A 17437-nucleotide genomic window follows, 5' to 3' on the forward strand; every position below is an offset into this window, starting at 1 on the left:
CACAGGGGAGAGGCTGCCGTCGGCACTGGGTGGAAAGCCCCGGGGAAGGAAAAGGCTTGCCGAGAACCAGGAACTGAGGGTAGGGTGGGGTGGATGGTGCACAGTGAATAAGGGCACAAGCTATAGGCAGCCAGCCCGTCAGGAGAGGAAGATTGGACCAAATCCCATGGCCCGAGCAGCCAAGAGGAGCTGGAACCAGACTGAAGTGCAGTGGAGGCTTTTCCTTGATGAAGGCCAGACCGAGAGCAGCGAGCGTGCTGTGGAGAGGCCGTAGTGGGAGGTGGCCACCGCACACTGCCCCGTGCTGTTTTCAGCCCCAAATGCTTCACTGCCCCGTAAGCCTGAAGGAGAGTGACCAAGCTCTTCACCTAGGCTCTAGAACTGACTGCGGCTCCTGAGTCTCAGCTCCTTGAGCCACTATGCTGCCTCAGTCTGGAATGCTCTGCTCCTGAGACCCCTGGAGTCGATTTACCTGTCACATTCCAAACTCAGCCAGGTGTCCTCACCTCCAGGAAGCCTTCCTTGACCAGGGGAGGCCACGGAAGATCTGCCCTGGCTTCCCACTCATGTCCTGTTGAAGTGCTCCACGCTTTCAATCACACATGCCCACCGAGCCTCTACAACATGCCATGCCCACAGCCTGGTGTCCTGACCGCAGCTCGGAAGAAGGCAGATTGGACCCCAGCCCTCAGAGTGCTAGCAGATTAGCTGGATGACAGGCAATAAGAAAACCACTTGCTCTGGTTTTAAATACCCCTGTGATGGAGGTGAAAATGTGAGTGAACACACACTCGGCCTCTTTTCATACGACCCTCGTTCCCCCAGGCTTACTTTCAGTTCCTCCACATATCCTTCACCTTTCCCCACCACAGAGCCTCTGTGAGTGGTCCCCTATTCTGGGCACTTGTGCCCCTCTCCTTCCCTCATGAACTCCTTTCCACGAGGAAGCCTTTCCTAACCCCCCTCCAGAGCAGGCTCCTTTGTCACAGCTCTTGGGGTGGAACCGCAGGTCCATCCATCCAAAGACCAAACCAGTGCAGGAGCGAGGCCCTTTCTGCACGCTTCAGCTTTGTCCCTTTAGTCGGAGATGAGCATGCGTGGACTTTTCCACAAACACAGCTTTCTGCCATCCCTGTGTGAAGAGACTTGTGCCTTGACCACCTTGTGCTGAGCTAAGACCCAGTCAAAGATTTTATCTGAAAAATCACCAGGCAGAGGGAAGCCCAAGGGTCAGCAAAGTGCCCACTGTCCTGCAAACAGAGAGAAGCTGAACTAATGAGAAAGGCAGGTAAGACGGCAGAGGCAGGAATGACACTAAATCGGCAACATTTTCCTTGATGTGTGGGCAAAGTCACCGCTGGGAAAACGAACTTCAAATCCCATTTGTCTCTTCATCCACTCATTGTACTTGGATTTGGGGAGAGAAGGATCCATTGAGAAGAATTACTGCTGCAGCTTCAGCCCGGGGATGCCCAGGAGAAGGGAACTACCCAAAAAGGAAGTGGAGGGACCAAAAAAGTTTGATGTGGAAAGATGAGATAGATGAGGGGTGGGGGTAGATACGTTAGGTTTGCTGTGAAGGCCATGAAGGGGGGAACTGGTACGTGGGGGGCGTGATAATAGCTAATATTCCCCGAGTACTTTCTTAAAGCTGGTCTAAGTCATTTACACCTATTTTCTGATTGAATACTCACAGCCACCCAGTGTAACATTAACTAATAATATGCCCATCTTATGGATGTGGGCACTGAGGCACAGAGAGAAACAGCCCTGTCCTCCAGGTCACACAACCAGAAAGAGGTGAAGCCAAGACTAAACCCCACAGCCTGAACCCGGGGACCTTCCTCCTCACCATCCCACAGGTTGTGTCTCAGGGTCACGCAGAAAGGTGTGGTACCTGAAGAAGATTAAAGCGATTGGCCTGCCAAAGGAAGGCCTGCAGTGAGAGGACAGAGGACGGACGGAAATGTGACATTCTGAAGGTGGGAGCAGAGGAGAAATGGGAGTGTAATTGGGGTCCCCTGCCAAGGAGGTCAGCGTTTCCTGGAGGAGGTGTTAAAAGGTCAAGCATGGTTAAAGGTGGGACTTCCGCCAAGATGGAGGCATAGATGTGGAAACACTGTGCCTTCTCCCACAACCAAGTTTGACTACAACAAAGGTTTGGAGAACAAAGACACAGCCAAAGAACAGAAAGTTGAATTATACGGAAGTCCGACAACAACGAACCCTTCTACCGAGACAGTAAGAGGAGCAGAGCCAGCAGCAGAGCAGGGTCGGGCAGGAAAGATCCCCAGACCTAGGCGCGCAAGTGGCCCGGAACCAGTCAGGGTGGGGCAGACTGACCTCGGTCGCATATTCGCGCACAGTGAGACAGACTGCACAGGCCCCAGGGGGCGAACCCAGTGGTGGAGGGCTGACTGCGGTGGCACACTCACGTGCAGTGGGATGAAACGCTCGGGCCCCGGTGACGGTGGCAGCTGCGGCACTTGTGGGGGCCATGGCGGGAGGCGGCAGACAGGACGCCATTGCTCCTCTTTGACCCCGCCCCCACATACAGCGTCACAACCCAGCGACTTAGTTGCCCTGCTCTGGTGAACACCTAGGGCTCTGATCCTGCTACGTAACAGGCATGAACAGCCCAAAAGATGGCGCAAGAACTCAAAGTCCCAGAGCCGATAACTCTAAGCGACCGGGAGATTGCCAGCCTCTCAGAAGCACAGTTCAAGACACTATTTAGCAGGATGCTCACAGAACTGGTTGATTATAGTGACAAATTAGAGGAACATACGAAGGCTAAACTAATTGAAATGAAGGGAGATGCACAGGAAACCAATAGTGATGGAAACGAAACTGGGACTCAAATCAATGGAATGGACCAGAAAGAAGAACGAAACATCTGACCAGAAAGGAATGAAGAAATGAGAATTCAAAAAAATGAGGAGAGGCTTAGGAATCTCCAGGACATCTTTAAACGTTCCAACATCCGGATTATAGGGGTACCAGAAGGGGGAAAGAAGCAGCCACGAGTGGAAAACGTATTTGAACAAATAATAAAGGAGAACTTCCCCAGTCTGGCAAAGGAAATGGACTTCCAGGAAATCCAGGAAGCTCAGAGAGTGCCAAAGAAGTTGGACCCAAGAAGGAACACACCAAGGCACATCATAATTACATTAGCCAAGATTCAAATGAAGGAGAGAATTCTAGGAGCAGCAAGGGATAAGGGGACAGTCACCTACAAAGGAGTACCCATCAGACTGTCATCGGATTTCTCAAAAGAGACCTTCCAGGCAAGAAGGGGCTGGAAAGAAGTATTTCAAGTCATGAAATCCAAAGACCTACAGCCAAGATTGCTTTATCCAGCAAAACTTTCATTTAGAATGGAAGGACAGATAAAGTGCTTCTCAGATAAGGTCAAGTTCAAGGAGTTCATCATCACCAAGCCCTTATTATATGAAATGCTAAAGGGACTTATATAAGAAAAAGAAGATGAAAAATATGAACAGTGAAAGGACAGCAAACTCACAGTTATTAATAACCACACCTAAAACAAAAGCAAACCAAGAGGACAGCTAGATCAGGAGTGGAACCATAGAAATGAAGAACACATGGAGGGTTAGCAACAGGGGAGTGGGAGGAGGAGAAGTGGGGAGAAGGTACAGAAAATAGCATAGACAGTAGGTAGAAAATAGATGGGGGGAGGGCAAGAATAGTGGGGGAAATATAGAATCTAAAGAACTTGAGACACGTGGTTATAAACTAAAGGGGGGAGAATGGTGGGGGAGGGAGTGTGCGGGTAGAGGGGAATGAAGGGGGGGAATAGAACAACTGTAATGGTATAATCAATAAAATATATTTTTTTAAAAAAAGGTCAAGCATGTCAGAGAAAACAGAGGTCAGGAGAAGGTGGTTGATAAAAGGCTCATTGGACTTGACCCTGGGTTCTTGATGACCTTTAAGAAAATGTTATCCAGCCATGGTGAGGTAGCTCAGTTGTTTAGAGCATTGTCCTCATATGCCAAGGCTGTGGGTTCAACCCCTGGTCAGGGCACACACAAGATTCAACCAATGAGTGCATCAATAAGTGGAACAACCTCCCTCTCTCTCTCCCTCTCTCTCCGTCTCTCTCACACACATACACACACCAATTAAAAAAATAAGAAAAGAAAAGTGTTATCTGTAGAGCAGTGGGCAGCTCATGGAGGGGAAGAACCCAAGAGGACGGGAGAGCTTGAGGTGACCAGACCCCAGCCCGAGGCAGAAAGCAGTATTCAGGTAAGAACTTGCTGAGGACGGGGAAGCGGTGGGTGTATTTGTAAGCCAGCCATAGCAAGGGAATGGGAGAGTTCATTAATAAAGCTACTGAGGAGGCAGGAAAGAGCTGTGCGTCCCGACCCTGGGCTCAGAAGAAAGAGCCCGTTTGCACCAACCCAGGAACCTTCTCCAGAAGGCTCCTTTCTTCCCGGCACCTCATCCCTAGGCTGGTTCCTAACCGGCATGGACTTACCCAAGGAGCTGACCTGGTGATACCAAGATGGTAAACTAAAAAAAACAAACAAACAAACAAACCAGGCAAGGAATTTAAGGATGCTGTGACTGAATGGAATTAAATGGGTTTCTTTAAAGCCAAAACTTCTTGGATCCTTGATGGCAATGGACAACCTTCAATTCCACGAGGAAGGTAAAGAATTCTGAGTTCTGGTCATGGGGACCACAGACTCTTTGTGTCCTGGAGCATTCAGTGGGACCGGTGTTTCCCAGGACACGCTTTAGGCAATACTCTTCTGTTCTAGTGTGTTCCTCATGCAAAGAGAATGTTCACCCCATGGCGTGGACAACGTCCCCACCCAGTCCTGTCAGTCCTCGCTCAAAGTAAGTGAAGGGTCAAGTGCCCCCAGTCACCTCTGTGGGCTTATCTCTTCCTGCACAGCGCATTCGAACAGCATGTTCGCACTTGTTCTTAAGTCTCACAGCACTCTACGAATGTCCTCCAACCGAAAAGCAGTCGCAACGGGTCTCTCAAAACATTTGCTTTACACTAAAAGCTCAGCTGGGCTAGAGAATGTTTCAGAAAGGGAGAATCCACTCTCTGCCCTAAGACGACACTGTTAGAGAAATGGACGTGGGTCGCGCTCTGCCACAGGGGGCACTGGCCCTGGTGTTACTCGGCCTAATGGTACTTCACAGAGCGACTCACGCTCTGGCGTCCTGAAAAACCGAATTCATGGAAGGAAACTGTCCTCCATGTAAAATGTCAAGACAGAGAGATGATGGTTGAAAGGTCATAGTGACACTGACTTTAATGGGGAAAATGCCACCCTGACTGGTGTGGCTCAGATAGTCAGGCATTGTCCCACAGACTGAAAGGTTGTGAGTTTCATTCCCAGGCAGGGCAACTGATCGATATTTCTCCTTCACATCAATGTTTCTCTCCCTTTCTTTCTCCCACCCTCCCCCTGTCTCTAAAAATAAATAAACTGAATCATTAAAAAAAAAATTGGCCCTGGCTGGTGTAGCTCAGTGGATTGAGCACAGGCCTGCAAACCAGAGGATCGAGGTTCGATTCCCAGCCAGGGCACATGCCTGGGTTGCAGGCCGGTTCCCTGCAGGCCAACTCCCAGCAGGGGACACACAAAAGGCAACCATACATTGATGTTTCTCTCCCTCTCCCCTTCCCCTCTAAAGGCAAATAAATAAATTTTTTTAAAAAAATGGGAAAGTGCCCAAGTGAGAATATGGGGCGGGGGGTGGAATGTGGAAAGAGGGATTTAGAGCAAAAGGAAGAGAGAAAGGAGGGGGGGAGGGGAGGAGGGGGAGGAGGGGTACCAGGCAGAAGTAGGAAGGGAGGGAGGGAGGGAGAGGTTTAGCACTTACTGAATGTCCTCTGTGTAGTTGGGAAGGGCAGACAGAGGTGTCGGGACAATAACATGTTTAAAAGTCACAAGCAAAGTCATTTGACAGGGGTTTTGAGAAATGAGAACCACTGAATTCTTCTAGAAAGATAAGCCACTACCAGAAAAAAAAAAGAGTATGAAGGGAGCAGATCCAGCCTGAGCACCCCCGAGGCCTGTATCCTGAGGGTAGAAATTGATAAGCGATGGGACCTGCCAACCGAGCCCTCAGGAAAGAGCCTGGAGCCCCAGAATGGGAAGACGGAGTTGGAAAAGAACAGAGGTGAGAGTTGCCACCCACTACGTGCTTGTGTGACATTTCTGCAGGCTCTCAGCCTAGTCCCTTTGCTGTGTCCTTAACCACACATCTGATAGCGTGACACCAAGCAACGACAACAAAGCTCACCCTTCGCCCCACTGAGCCACCTCTCTGCTAGCTCATCAGATAGCTCCATGTGGTAGGGATTCCAAGATTGCGATCTGAAACTTAGTGCAGAGGGAAAGGAATGGGGAAGAAACTTGGTCTGCATTATTTGGGCAGTCAGCTAGAACTCCTTGGGAGCCCGTCAGTGCACAAGATCTGGTCTGGACCTGTTTGGACAGGGGCCACATTCCTGTTCAGATTGGCAGTGATTCCACTTTAATCCAGCCCCATTGTCATGACTTCTATTTAGGGGTAAAAGGCAGTGAAGCTTATTGCTCAATAGCTTAAAATTACAGCTAGAAGTCCACAAGAAGGTTGAAAAATTCTACATGTTTGATATGGAAAGCGGAGAGCAGGCAACACAAGCCAATGGCCTCCCAAGCTTTCAGAGCCTGTGGTGGGAGGGCCCTGCGAGAACTCATGCCCTTCCTCGCATTGAGACCCTCCCCACACAGAGGAACCGAAGAGAGGCACCATCCAACCAGAGCGGTGGGGAATGCTGTGTGAGTGGGGAGAAAACTATTTGGAAAAAGACCAGTTTAACCACGCAGCAGAACCCTGGAAGGAGAGGCGGGGGTCAGGGGGTGAGAGGAGGGAAGCATCTGTTTAGGAGACCTTGGAAGGCAGGCTGGCAGTGAGAGAGGCTTTGAAGAAACCAGATGAAGCCAGAGGTCATTCTGATAGACCGGGGGTGGGGGTGGGGGGGGGAGAGGTGTGTCTGCAGAGTCAGAAGCAGATCAGTTTCATGGAGATTTCTGTGAATGGGAAAGTTTGTTAGCTGCAGTTGCAGGAAGTGAAGTAGAAAAGCCACCAGGGAAAAAAGCGTAATTGTGAAAGTAAACTAAGTGTTTTTTTTTAAATCCCCGCTGAAGACTATGTTTATTGATTTGAGAGAGAGCAAGAGGCTGAAAGAGAGAGAGAGAGAGAGAGAGAGACATTGATGTGAGAGAGAAACATCAATTGGTTGCCTCCGGTATGCACCCTGATCAGGGATCAAATCCACAGCCTAGGTATGTGTTCCAACCAGAAACTGAACTGGCAACATTTTGGTGCTCCGGACGACAGTCCAACCAACCAAGCTACCCAGCCAGGGTAGTAAGCCGTGTTCTGTTACCCTAAATGACAAACTGTCAAGAGACATCAGTAGAGCCTAATAATTGCTGCAGGAGACAGTGTGGTCCACAGAGCCTGAAATATTTATTCTCTGGCCCCTGACAGAAAAAAATTGCCCTCCGAGTTGAGACCCTGCCTTGAAGCCTACCTGATTCTGGGTTGGTGGTAGTTTGCTATATAAAAGGCCCCACATGGTAATCAGACTCATAAAAATTTTCCTAGAGCGAGCTCACACCATTTTATATTCATTAATGATAGAACAAAAGGTATGGTAACTCCAAGGTTCCTGTGTGCAATAACAAGCAAATTCTTTCACATATAACTCCATTCTAAAAACACAGACATGAGCAAAGACCTATTCCCGGGCAGAACTTGCCAGGTATTGGTAGACTGGCCCTGTGGACTGTGGACGGTGCGCGCTGGTGTAAGCCTGTCAACCGCTCTCCCAACTGCATCCTGAGGTAATGAGATGCTGCCTGGGGCATCCAACACAGGCCATTTGGGCTTTGCAGCCGTTGGCACTGCCCATGAGAGGGTGACAAAGGCAGTGCCCTGTCTCCAGGTCCCAGAGTGCTTACCTTTTCTGAACGTCTCCCGTCTTTCCTCCGATTCTCTGTTGACTCGATTCTGCGCAGGTTCAACTGCAGGCCCCTGGTCTTCAAGTTCGTCTTCTGTTTCATCGTCACTGTAGGGAACCACTTCATCATTAGGCTGAGAATCCTCCTTGAATGTCGTTTCTGAGTCTCTTTCCTTATTCATTCTGCTGGTGAATTGGAACTACCTGGTTTAAAAGAGAAGGAAACCAAAGTGAATTATGACCCATGCCCAGTTTTTGGTGGAGTTCTGCCTGCATCTGCTTACAATGGCCTTTTAACAGAACATAATTTTACCGACATGTGTATCTGTCTGAATAAGGACCCCAAAGTTCAAATTATCATGCAAATAAGAACAAAACCATTCATTATTGATTATATACTTGTGGGGAGAATTAATAATAACAACATAAAATCGTAGCTTCAAGAAATTGTTAAAGGGGGTAGACAAACTTTAAGGTTGTATTTCAAACTAGGGTCTCCAGTGGACAAAATCAACTGGTTCACAACCAACATTAAAATAAAATAAAACATTATAGCTCTGGTTGGCATAGCTCAGTGCACTGAGTGCGGTCTGTGAATCAAAGGGTCGCCAGTTTGATTCCCATTCAGGGCACATGCCTGGGTTGCGGGCCAGGTTCCCAGTAGGGGGCACATGAGAGGCAACCACACTTTGATATTTCTCTCCCTCTCTTTCTCCTTCACTTCCCCTCTCTCTAAAAATGAATAAATAAAATCTTAAAAAATAGTAAAAACAATAAAATGAAACATTGTAAGACACCAGGACAGCACACACAGTAAGAGCCTGTTGGTGAGACAGCTTTATAAACCAGCGCACATAGTTATTTGTATTGTGGTTCTTAACAGAATTGAATTTCTTACTGTGGATTGCTTGCAAAATATAAAGCCCATTGCCAAAGACATCAGGTTTCTGCTAACACCACTATTCTGAGTCTTTACTCCAATATATTAAATACAAGCTTATGTCCTCAAATTTTACTAAGGACTCTCTGGGAGGACTCCCTAGCCAATTTTCTTAATTGCCACCACCTGCTGCCCGTATCTAAAATTTGTGTTTGTGGGTGTGTTGCAGTGTAAAATGACTATACCCAAGTGGCAGGAACAACCTTGGTTACATTTGTATTAGCAGAACATTTACACAAGTTTCTCAGGACCGGCCTGCAGCCTGGCATTCTGTACAGAAGCATGCACTGCCAACAACCGCGCCTTGCGTTTATCCAGCATTACCAGCGCACCAGGCCCTGCCTGAAATGCTCTGCAGACACTTACCCTTGACCTTCCCCCACCACCTCAGTGCAGGTGTTATTGTTATTTCTACCCCACAGAGGAGAAAGCCCGAGGCCTGCTGCATCGAATAACTTGCACGATAATTATTGAAACTTCGCAGCAAAAACAACTGCTTTCCAAAGACAAATGTTCTGTATTTCTATACTTGCATGTTACAGTTTGTTAGGTGTTTTAATCAGGTGTTTGCCTAGGGTGGAACCACTGAGCTGGTTGCATGCTTTGTACCAAATTTAACCTCTCAGACATCTACATTTTTATAGCTGTAAATGTGTATCTAGGACATGTTCAAATATTTATGAGGATTTTGTCCTGTGTTACTGAAAACGGTAAAACCCAGAAACTACCCAGATGTCCAGTGATTGGCAGCTGTGGCCATAAACTGTGGCCTCCCCATACTATGGGGACAGATTAAATTGTTATTTAAATCATGATCATTAGTGTTTCTAATGACATCCAAACGCATTAAATTAGAAGTTGAGATTTATGACCAAACTGCTAATGAGAATCAATAATATTCTTGGGGAAATGAGGCATTATAGTCCCATTTATTCACACACACACACACACACACACTTTTTCATTTTCCAAAATTCCAACAACTGCCATGCATGATTTTAAGTGAGATGATGCACATAATTGCTTGGTTCAGTGTGTAGCCTACAGTTAGTGCTCAAACCTTAGTCATTGTTACTGTCAACAACTGTTTCCATACTTAGAAAAAAACATTATAATAACAAGTGGAACATACGAAGATCTATTCCTTTAGGCTTTCCCATCACTTCTAAAATGCACCTGCCCTTTATGGGAGGTAAATTACTAGACTATTAAAAAACATTGCGGATTCTTAAGCATGGACATGTTCAGTTATAAAACCTTTTAACTGCAGAGTGAAACGTTTTCCAAATATCTGTGGTTTTGTAAATGGCCATTTCTTGGGACTTTGCAAGTGTTTAACTGGACTTTTTGTGGTTTTGTAATATCATAGCATCAATGCTTTAGATAATACTAAAATTTATTTAATACAGTTTCTTTTGAAAATCCCCAAACTCTCTAAGGCAAAACTTTCATCAGAAATCTTTCACAGCAAAAATAATAAAGTGGTTACCACTAATTAAGCACCTACTATGTGTCCAGCAGCTATTATCAATCCGTCTTACAGATAAGCAGACTGAGGCTCAGCTGGTAAGTGGCAGGGCCATGATCTAATGTCTCCATTACAGGGGAATATAAAATTGCAAATTCTGAAAGCACTTTATAGAAACACTTTTTTTATTGTAACAAAACATACATAATGTAAGATTTATCCTTTAAACCCGTTTTGAGAGTACAGGTCGGTGGCAGTAAGCACATTCTATAGAAACCCTTTATAAGGAAACATGAGTCATCATTACTTCCAAGCTTCTCCATGCTTATTTCTCACGTTAAGAGCGGATCCAGTCCTTCCAGGTAGGGAGAGGAGAGAAACAAAAAGAAATGGATCTGACAACTGTTAACCACAGTACGTGATCCAGTTATCAAGGCATTGCCCAACCAGCTGAGTCACACCCAGACGTGCTCCACAGGCCTGGTCTGTGCAGGCAACCGGGAAAGCGGGGCAGGGAGCTCTAAGCTTCGTGGGAAGTTCTCTGATACACGTGTGTGTGTGTGTGTGTGTGTGTGCGCGCGCAACACAGACACAGCCACACTCGGGACTAGCCTGGCTCTGTCGTTTTAGGATGGTCAAGGAAAAATTAGAAATTAGGAAGAAATCCTTTCTTTGAAGCCCCAGCCGGAGCTTCCCAGGTCCAAACCGTAATCCCCACGAGGCAGGCACTGTGTGTGCTATGGATTTGGAAACTCTGTCGTATGTGTCCCCACCACTCCAGCACATTGCAGACACCTGTGCATCTACTCAGCCTCCTCTAACACCTGGGAGGGGCAGGCTGCTAGCCCCCACTAGGCCCTGGGAGCAGACCACTTGGAGACTTCCAGGTTATCGAGGGTACAGATAAATGAACTATGCCTGAGAGCCATGAGACATGGCCACTTCTACGCAACACACACCTCCAACCCAACCCCTCGCCTCCATTTCCACAGCCGCCACGCTAATGTAGACAATGACCAACTCTGTCCTAAAATGCTACAGAGGAACTCTAGCCAGACTTCATGCGATGACCCCCCACACGGCCACCAGAGTCCTGCCATTCTCCCACATGTTGGTTTCCATCCTCTCCTTGCCAGTGCTTAGGGAAGACAAAGATTTTCAACAGGCAAAGAACACCCTCCCTGCCTCCCCTCCACCCTTACTGCTCCTCCCTAAGGGAGGGCCCTTGATAAATGTATTGGTCAGAGCCCGCGGAGTTAAGGGAGCAGGGGGTCACATTACTCTACTACCTGAGATTAATGCTCAGGACGTTGCGTGGGTCGTTCCCCACCTCACCACCTCCCTGTGGTCCACACTGGGGATGGGGCTGGCTTTCTAGCAGCAAGCCCAGCATCCTCCACTCTCTTTGTTCTGCCCCCCACCGGGCAGCTGTCTGATTAGAGGGCTCTAGACTTTTCTTCAGGCTGCCTAAAACAAGTCTAGGGTGGAGGGAGAAAGTGAGGAGGAAGAGAAGGAACCAAGAAGCCTTCACACCAGAGCTCGATTAGGGGGTTTTCCAGTGTCAAGTAAAGAGGTGCCTCATTTTCTGTCCCGCCTTCTTTAGTATTCAGCCCTTCTGGTCATGAACCCCATTAGACAGGAAGAGTAAAGAGCAGGGTATCGATACTCAACCCCTTAACATCCATATGTGTCATCTTCGAGTGCTTGGCTATGAAATCCTGCCTCCCTTGTGGGGGAGAAGGCGCTGAAGGAGAGAGAAAGAGGGACCCCGGGCAAAAAGCATTACCTTTCCACCTTTGCAATAAAACTCTGAAGTTAAAAGGAATGAAAGCAAACTTTCATTGCTACCACAGGTTTCCAGATTCAAAGAACACTCAAGTGGGGACAAAAAAGTTGAGTTTTGTCCCTGCTGGGGTACAGTCTGTGTACCCACAGAGCAACAACAAGAACTCGGGGGCTGGGAAAGGCCAGAGGCCCCTGATCAATGGTATCTTTGTTGCACAATTTGATTTCTGTCCAGGGAGACCCAAGCTCAGACAGGACGGATGAATCACAATATTCATTTTTGTCCTTTATTTGTCATCTTTTTTACAGCTTTGAAAATCCTCAACAAGAAAGGGTGTTTCTGAAATGTGTTTTCCTTCATTTCATTTGATGATTATTAAAGATGATATAAAATATGTAACACCCATGATATAGTAAATTTGTGTATTATATTTGTATATGTTCTATACTACATATTTTTTATCATATGCTCTATGATATAGCAAATTAATATAGCAAATTACAACTTTGACAAGCAGAATCTATAATCCTTTCCTATAAGAGGAAGCTAGACATAGAGCCTTGCTTTTTTTTTTTTAAAGATTTTATTCATTCTTAGAGATAGGGGATGGGAGGGAGAGAGAGAGGAAGAGAAACGCCAATGTGAGAGAGAAACGTCAACTGGTTGCCTCTCACACACCCCGACCCAGGAACCTGGCCAGAAATCCAGACTTGCATCCTGACCAGGAACTGAATGAAGCCCAGCCCACGGAGCCACACCATCAGGGCAAGCCTCGCTTTCAGCAACAGATAATGGGATGTCTGGTCCAAGTTTAGGTCACAGGCAACTGTAACTTCCTTCTTGGCAGCCAGCTCTCTCCCCTTCCTGGCTTTGATAAAGCAGCTGCCCTAGGAGAGGCTCCTGTGTGGCAAGAAACTGAGCAAGTGCCCAGCAACAGGCAGTAGGAACTGGGGGTCTTCGGTCCAATGACCCTGAAGAAAATGAATTTTGTATGTATTTAGCAGGGTGACTATGCTAACAATACCGTATTGTATACTTCAAACTTGCTAAGAGAGTTAGTCATTTATTGACTGAGAGAGAGAGAGAAACATCAGTTGGTTGTTCCACCCATCCTTGCACTCACTGCTTCCCGTACATGCCCTGACCGGTGAGTGAACCCACAACTTTGGCCTATTAGGACAATGTTCTAATCAACTGATCTATCTGGCCAGGGCCTAAGAGAGTCAATCTTAAAAGTTTTCATCACAGGGAAAAGTTTTGTAACATTTTGAGGTAAAGGGTGTTAACTTATAGTGATCATTTTGCAATATATACATGTGTCAAATCATTATGTCGTACACCTTAAACTAATACAAATGTATGTCAATTACATCTCAATAAAACTGGAAAAATGTTTTTAAAAGGAGATAAAATTTGTCAACGACCACATGAACTTGGAAGTGGGTCCCTCCTCAGAGCCGCCTTCAGAGGAGACCCCAGCCTGGGCTGACATGGCAGCTGCCGCCTCAGCGGAGACCCTGGCCCAGAGCACCCAGCCCAGCAGTGTTCAGACTCCTGATGCACAGAAGCAGCGAGATGACAAGTAAGGCTGCTCTGAGCCGCTGTGTGTTGGAGCAACTCGTTACATGGCAATACACAACGAACACACATGCCATTAATCCCAAGTCATACTCATTCTCTGGTCCACCGCAGAAGCAGCGGAAATCTGTTGTCCTGACACAGGCCCCGCCCTGTTTGGAGTCTGCCCAATACTCTGCAGCGTAAGATCTGACAAGCTGGATGACAGTTGTAATTAGACGAAGCCTCTCATGAAGCAAGAGTAGTAAAGCATATCTAGGATCTAGATTAAGTTTAGACTTTATACTGTTATAGAAACATGGTTCCTACTCCTAGGACAAACAGGGTTGTGTGTTTGATTTCCTCCCAAACAGAAGCCTAGAAAACCTAGAAGTCTTCGCTAACGAACGTAAAATTAAGGAGCCTCTGATCTCACCAGCATGGAGACAATTCAGCCTGGACCTCTACTCACGATAGAAAAGGCCTCTCTGGGTCCACAGCTTCACCCTCTGTGCCTTGGCAAAGCCACCCCCGACCCCTGGCCACAGAGAAGGCTGACTACCTTTGCACATTGTACAACGCCCATGGCTACCACCGAAAAGGTGCTGGGGACGTCTCAAACGATGACCTTTCAGAGAAGGGCACTTTTTCAATTTTCCTGTAATAGGATTTTTTTGGTAATGTGGTCCAGCTCTGCCGTGGTCTCCCCAACACATCCCACTAATGCCAATTACCGTATTTTGCCATGTATAATGAGCACCCATGTTTTGGGGCTGAACTTCCAGGAAAAAAAAATCTTTTGCTTAAATTTTTAATTCAATTTTTTATGTATGTATATTTAGATACTTGTTTTTTGTATTATAAAGAAATTTTAGCATTTATTTTTGAACATATTATGGTACAAGAAATTATATGTAACAAATAATTACAAAACACAAGAACAGATATGAGGTATGCCGGGTACTACTCATGTAGAATGTGCATCCTATTTCTCTCTCAAAAATTTGGGCAAAAAAGTGAGTATTATACATGGCAAAATACAGTATGTCTTATCAACATCAGGCAGCCCTTACCAGTTCCCTAAGTATTTTTCACACACACCACCTCACACGATTATCATGTAACTGCTTGGAGATGTGTGAGCAAGCACTTTCATTGCCATTTTACGAATGAGAACGCTGAACTCATTGAGTCTGGGACTGGGTTTGGGCACCTCCCCACACAGCCACGACCGGCAGGTGCAGCGCAGTGCACACATCTGGATTCAGATTGGAACTTACAGTCTGTCCAGGGGGCATCATGGCCTGCTCCCCAACTGCAAGTGTCCACTGCTGTCCCCTCTTCAGGCCAACTTAGAGCCTCATTAGTCACGAGAGACCGAAGCACAGGAAATGAGGAAATGGAAGAAATGGACAAGCAAAATCAAGCCAATGGTGCAATCTGCATACAGGTGCCTCCTACACCAGCAAGCGGGAGCGCTTGAGACGCTTCCGACATAGATCCCATCAGCATGAACTTTACTCATTCACTGTTTCCAAGGTGTCTTGAGCTGGGCCGTGTGGGAGCCACAGAGGTGAGAACTCAGCGTGGATGCTGAACAGGAAAGATTAGGAGCAGGAAAGTAGAGTCACCCACCGGGCTGAAAGATTTCGGGGGACAAGAGTGGTGAAGGCAGGCTGGACTCACCTTCCTTGACCCAGGAGGCCTTGGCAGGGCTTTGTTCTGGGGAGCAGAGGGAACCCCTGAAGGTGTCTGCAAGGAAAGAAATATGAGCTGCAAGGCACTTGAGGAAGATTAACCTGATAGAGGAGGGAGTGCACCTGGTCAGGAAGGTGAGAGCCTGGTGGGGAGACCATGCAGAGGACACAGTGGACACTGAGTCTCCCTGTCACCATTCTGTCCCCTATAAAACCAAGCAGTTTGGTCACATTACTCTGCAGCCATGAGCAGCAGAGACACACAATGCATGTGTGTAGCCGGAGCAAGGAGGACTACAGGCCTGAGTCAGGGTGGTGGCGGCCAGAAAAATGTGTTTAAAATTAAGCCAGGGTGGGGCTGCCATTCCGTTGTCTGGAAAACGAAGGAAAGAAGCCAGCGAAAGAGTGGAGCTGGTTCCCATAGTTTAATAATGCCAGAATTCCCCAGATGTTTATATTGGAGACTCAGCCTCAATCCACAATTATTTTTATTAAAAGCACTAAAAGTTACCAGGAGAAAAGCATTGTTATTTTTACACTCAACCCTCATGCTTACTCATTAGGGACAATGGCCCCATTTTTACCTCATCCCTATTGCCTCTCTGACTAGGTGTACACATTTTTTCATGCTTAAATAATATAAAATCATCCGAGTTTTACAAGTGACAGCTGCCCGGAAGCAGAACTCCCAAGATAAAATTTAAACAAAATTCTTTCATGTTGAATCAATTGTTAATGTTGGAAGTCACCAACCTGAGATGAAAGATGGCTGCATTCAACGAAGATTCCACTACAGACAAACACGGGAATCCGCATCGTTTTCTGGAACTAAATGTAAACCTTGAAACTGTCAGCCTGACCACTCATGTTACCCATTCAGACCCAACAGCATTGAATAAACAGGCAGCAGGAGAGGCAGACGTGGGGAGTAAGTGGGAACAATAAGCACGTGTGGAAAAGGTTACTTTTCCTGGCAATCCAAGGACGGCCAACTGATGAAAACTCCGATACCCTTTCACGCCTCTTGGGTTAAGGAGACTCAGTGACTGCCTCGATTGCTGGCTGTGGGAGAACTGAATGGAGGCACTCACCCCCGCCGGCACACACATGCCGCCGCCGGCATCAAAGCTGCTACTTTCCGTACAGACCACCGTGCAGAAGCACGTTCATTGCCAAGAACACTACAGATGTGTACAGCGTCTGACGAAGGCTCCCGACAGAAACAATTGGACAAGTAAAATAAATAATTCTTCACACAAAGCGTTTCACAGTCATTGTTAGCTTAAAAAGCAGAAATAGAAACAACTTGAAAGTCCAACAGGAGAGTGGTTTTACAAATTATGTTGTTAGTACAGCAACTCAAAATAGTAGCCATGGAAACAATATTCATACTGATGTTAATATTAAGTATTGCTGTGAAAAGGGGGAAAGACAGAGGTCAGAATTGGGTCCTGTACCACAGCTTTGTAGCTGATACATGTGAATATTTTAGAACCGAATTTTTGCTCTGAATGAAGAGACCCACTGTGTGCGTTCCTTTTTCCAAAATAATCAACAGCTGGTAACACCTACCCACCCCTTGTTGAAGACTATTGGACAGTGACTTATACGCTGGGCTTATTTTATGAAGTCCTTACCACACATCCAAAAGGAAGGGTTATCCTAATCTGATAGGCTTTAAAGCGAGCGGTTAGGTGACTTCTCCAGGGTCATAAAGTGAGGTTTCACCCAGGTCTTTGTGCCCCCAGCTCTCTTAACATTCATCCCGAGCTGTTCCAAGGGGAGGAAAAGTTGTGTCAGGGCATCACTGTCTTTATTGTCATGCTTGCCCACTTCATTGGCGACCATACTGTCTCTTTGCAAATGACTGCAAAACTGAAACCAGGAGCTTGAAAGATGGCTGGTTGCCTGTAGAGGCCATCTCTGAGCTCGGAGAAGGGTTGCTTTGCATGTCGGGCAGGGCAGGAGAGGTGAAACCCATCCATTT

The 17437-nt window shown here is 46.8% G+C and overlaps 1 protein-coding gene across 2 annotated transcripts in view; it reads right to left on the bottom strand.

Annotated features, from left to right (window-relative positions):
* Positions 1 to 17437, bottom strand: part of ATP8B1 (ATPase phospholipid transporting 8B1) — a 112903-nt gene that overhangs the window by 50140 nt on the left and 45326 nt on the right. The window contains exons 1-2 of one of the 2 annotated variants that reach the window (XM_037034927.1): positions 15440 to 15517; positions 8004 to 8206 (exon numbers count right to left, since the gene is read on the bottom strand). In XM_037034927.1, coding sequence (XP_036890822.1) covers positions 8004 to 8184 — 181 coding nt within the window. In that variant the 5' untranslated portion in view covers positions 8185 to 8206; positions 15440 to 15517. Of the gene's footprint in view, positions 1 to 8003; positions 8207 to 15439; positions 15518 to 17437 lie in introns of those variants that run through there. The other variant, XM_037034919.1, reaches the window with a different exon arrangement.

Source organism: Sturnira hondurensis, unplaced genomic scaffold, assembly GCF_014824575.4.
Source record: "Sturnira hondurensis isolate 20B ecotype Veracruz unplaced genomic scaffold, ASM1482457v3 Scaffold0001872, whole genome shotgun sequence".
Lineage (NCBI taxonomy): Eukaryota > Metazoa > Chordata > Mammalia > Chiroptera > Phyllostomidae > Sturnira > Sturnira hondurensis.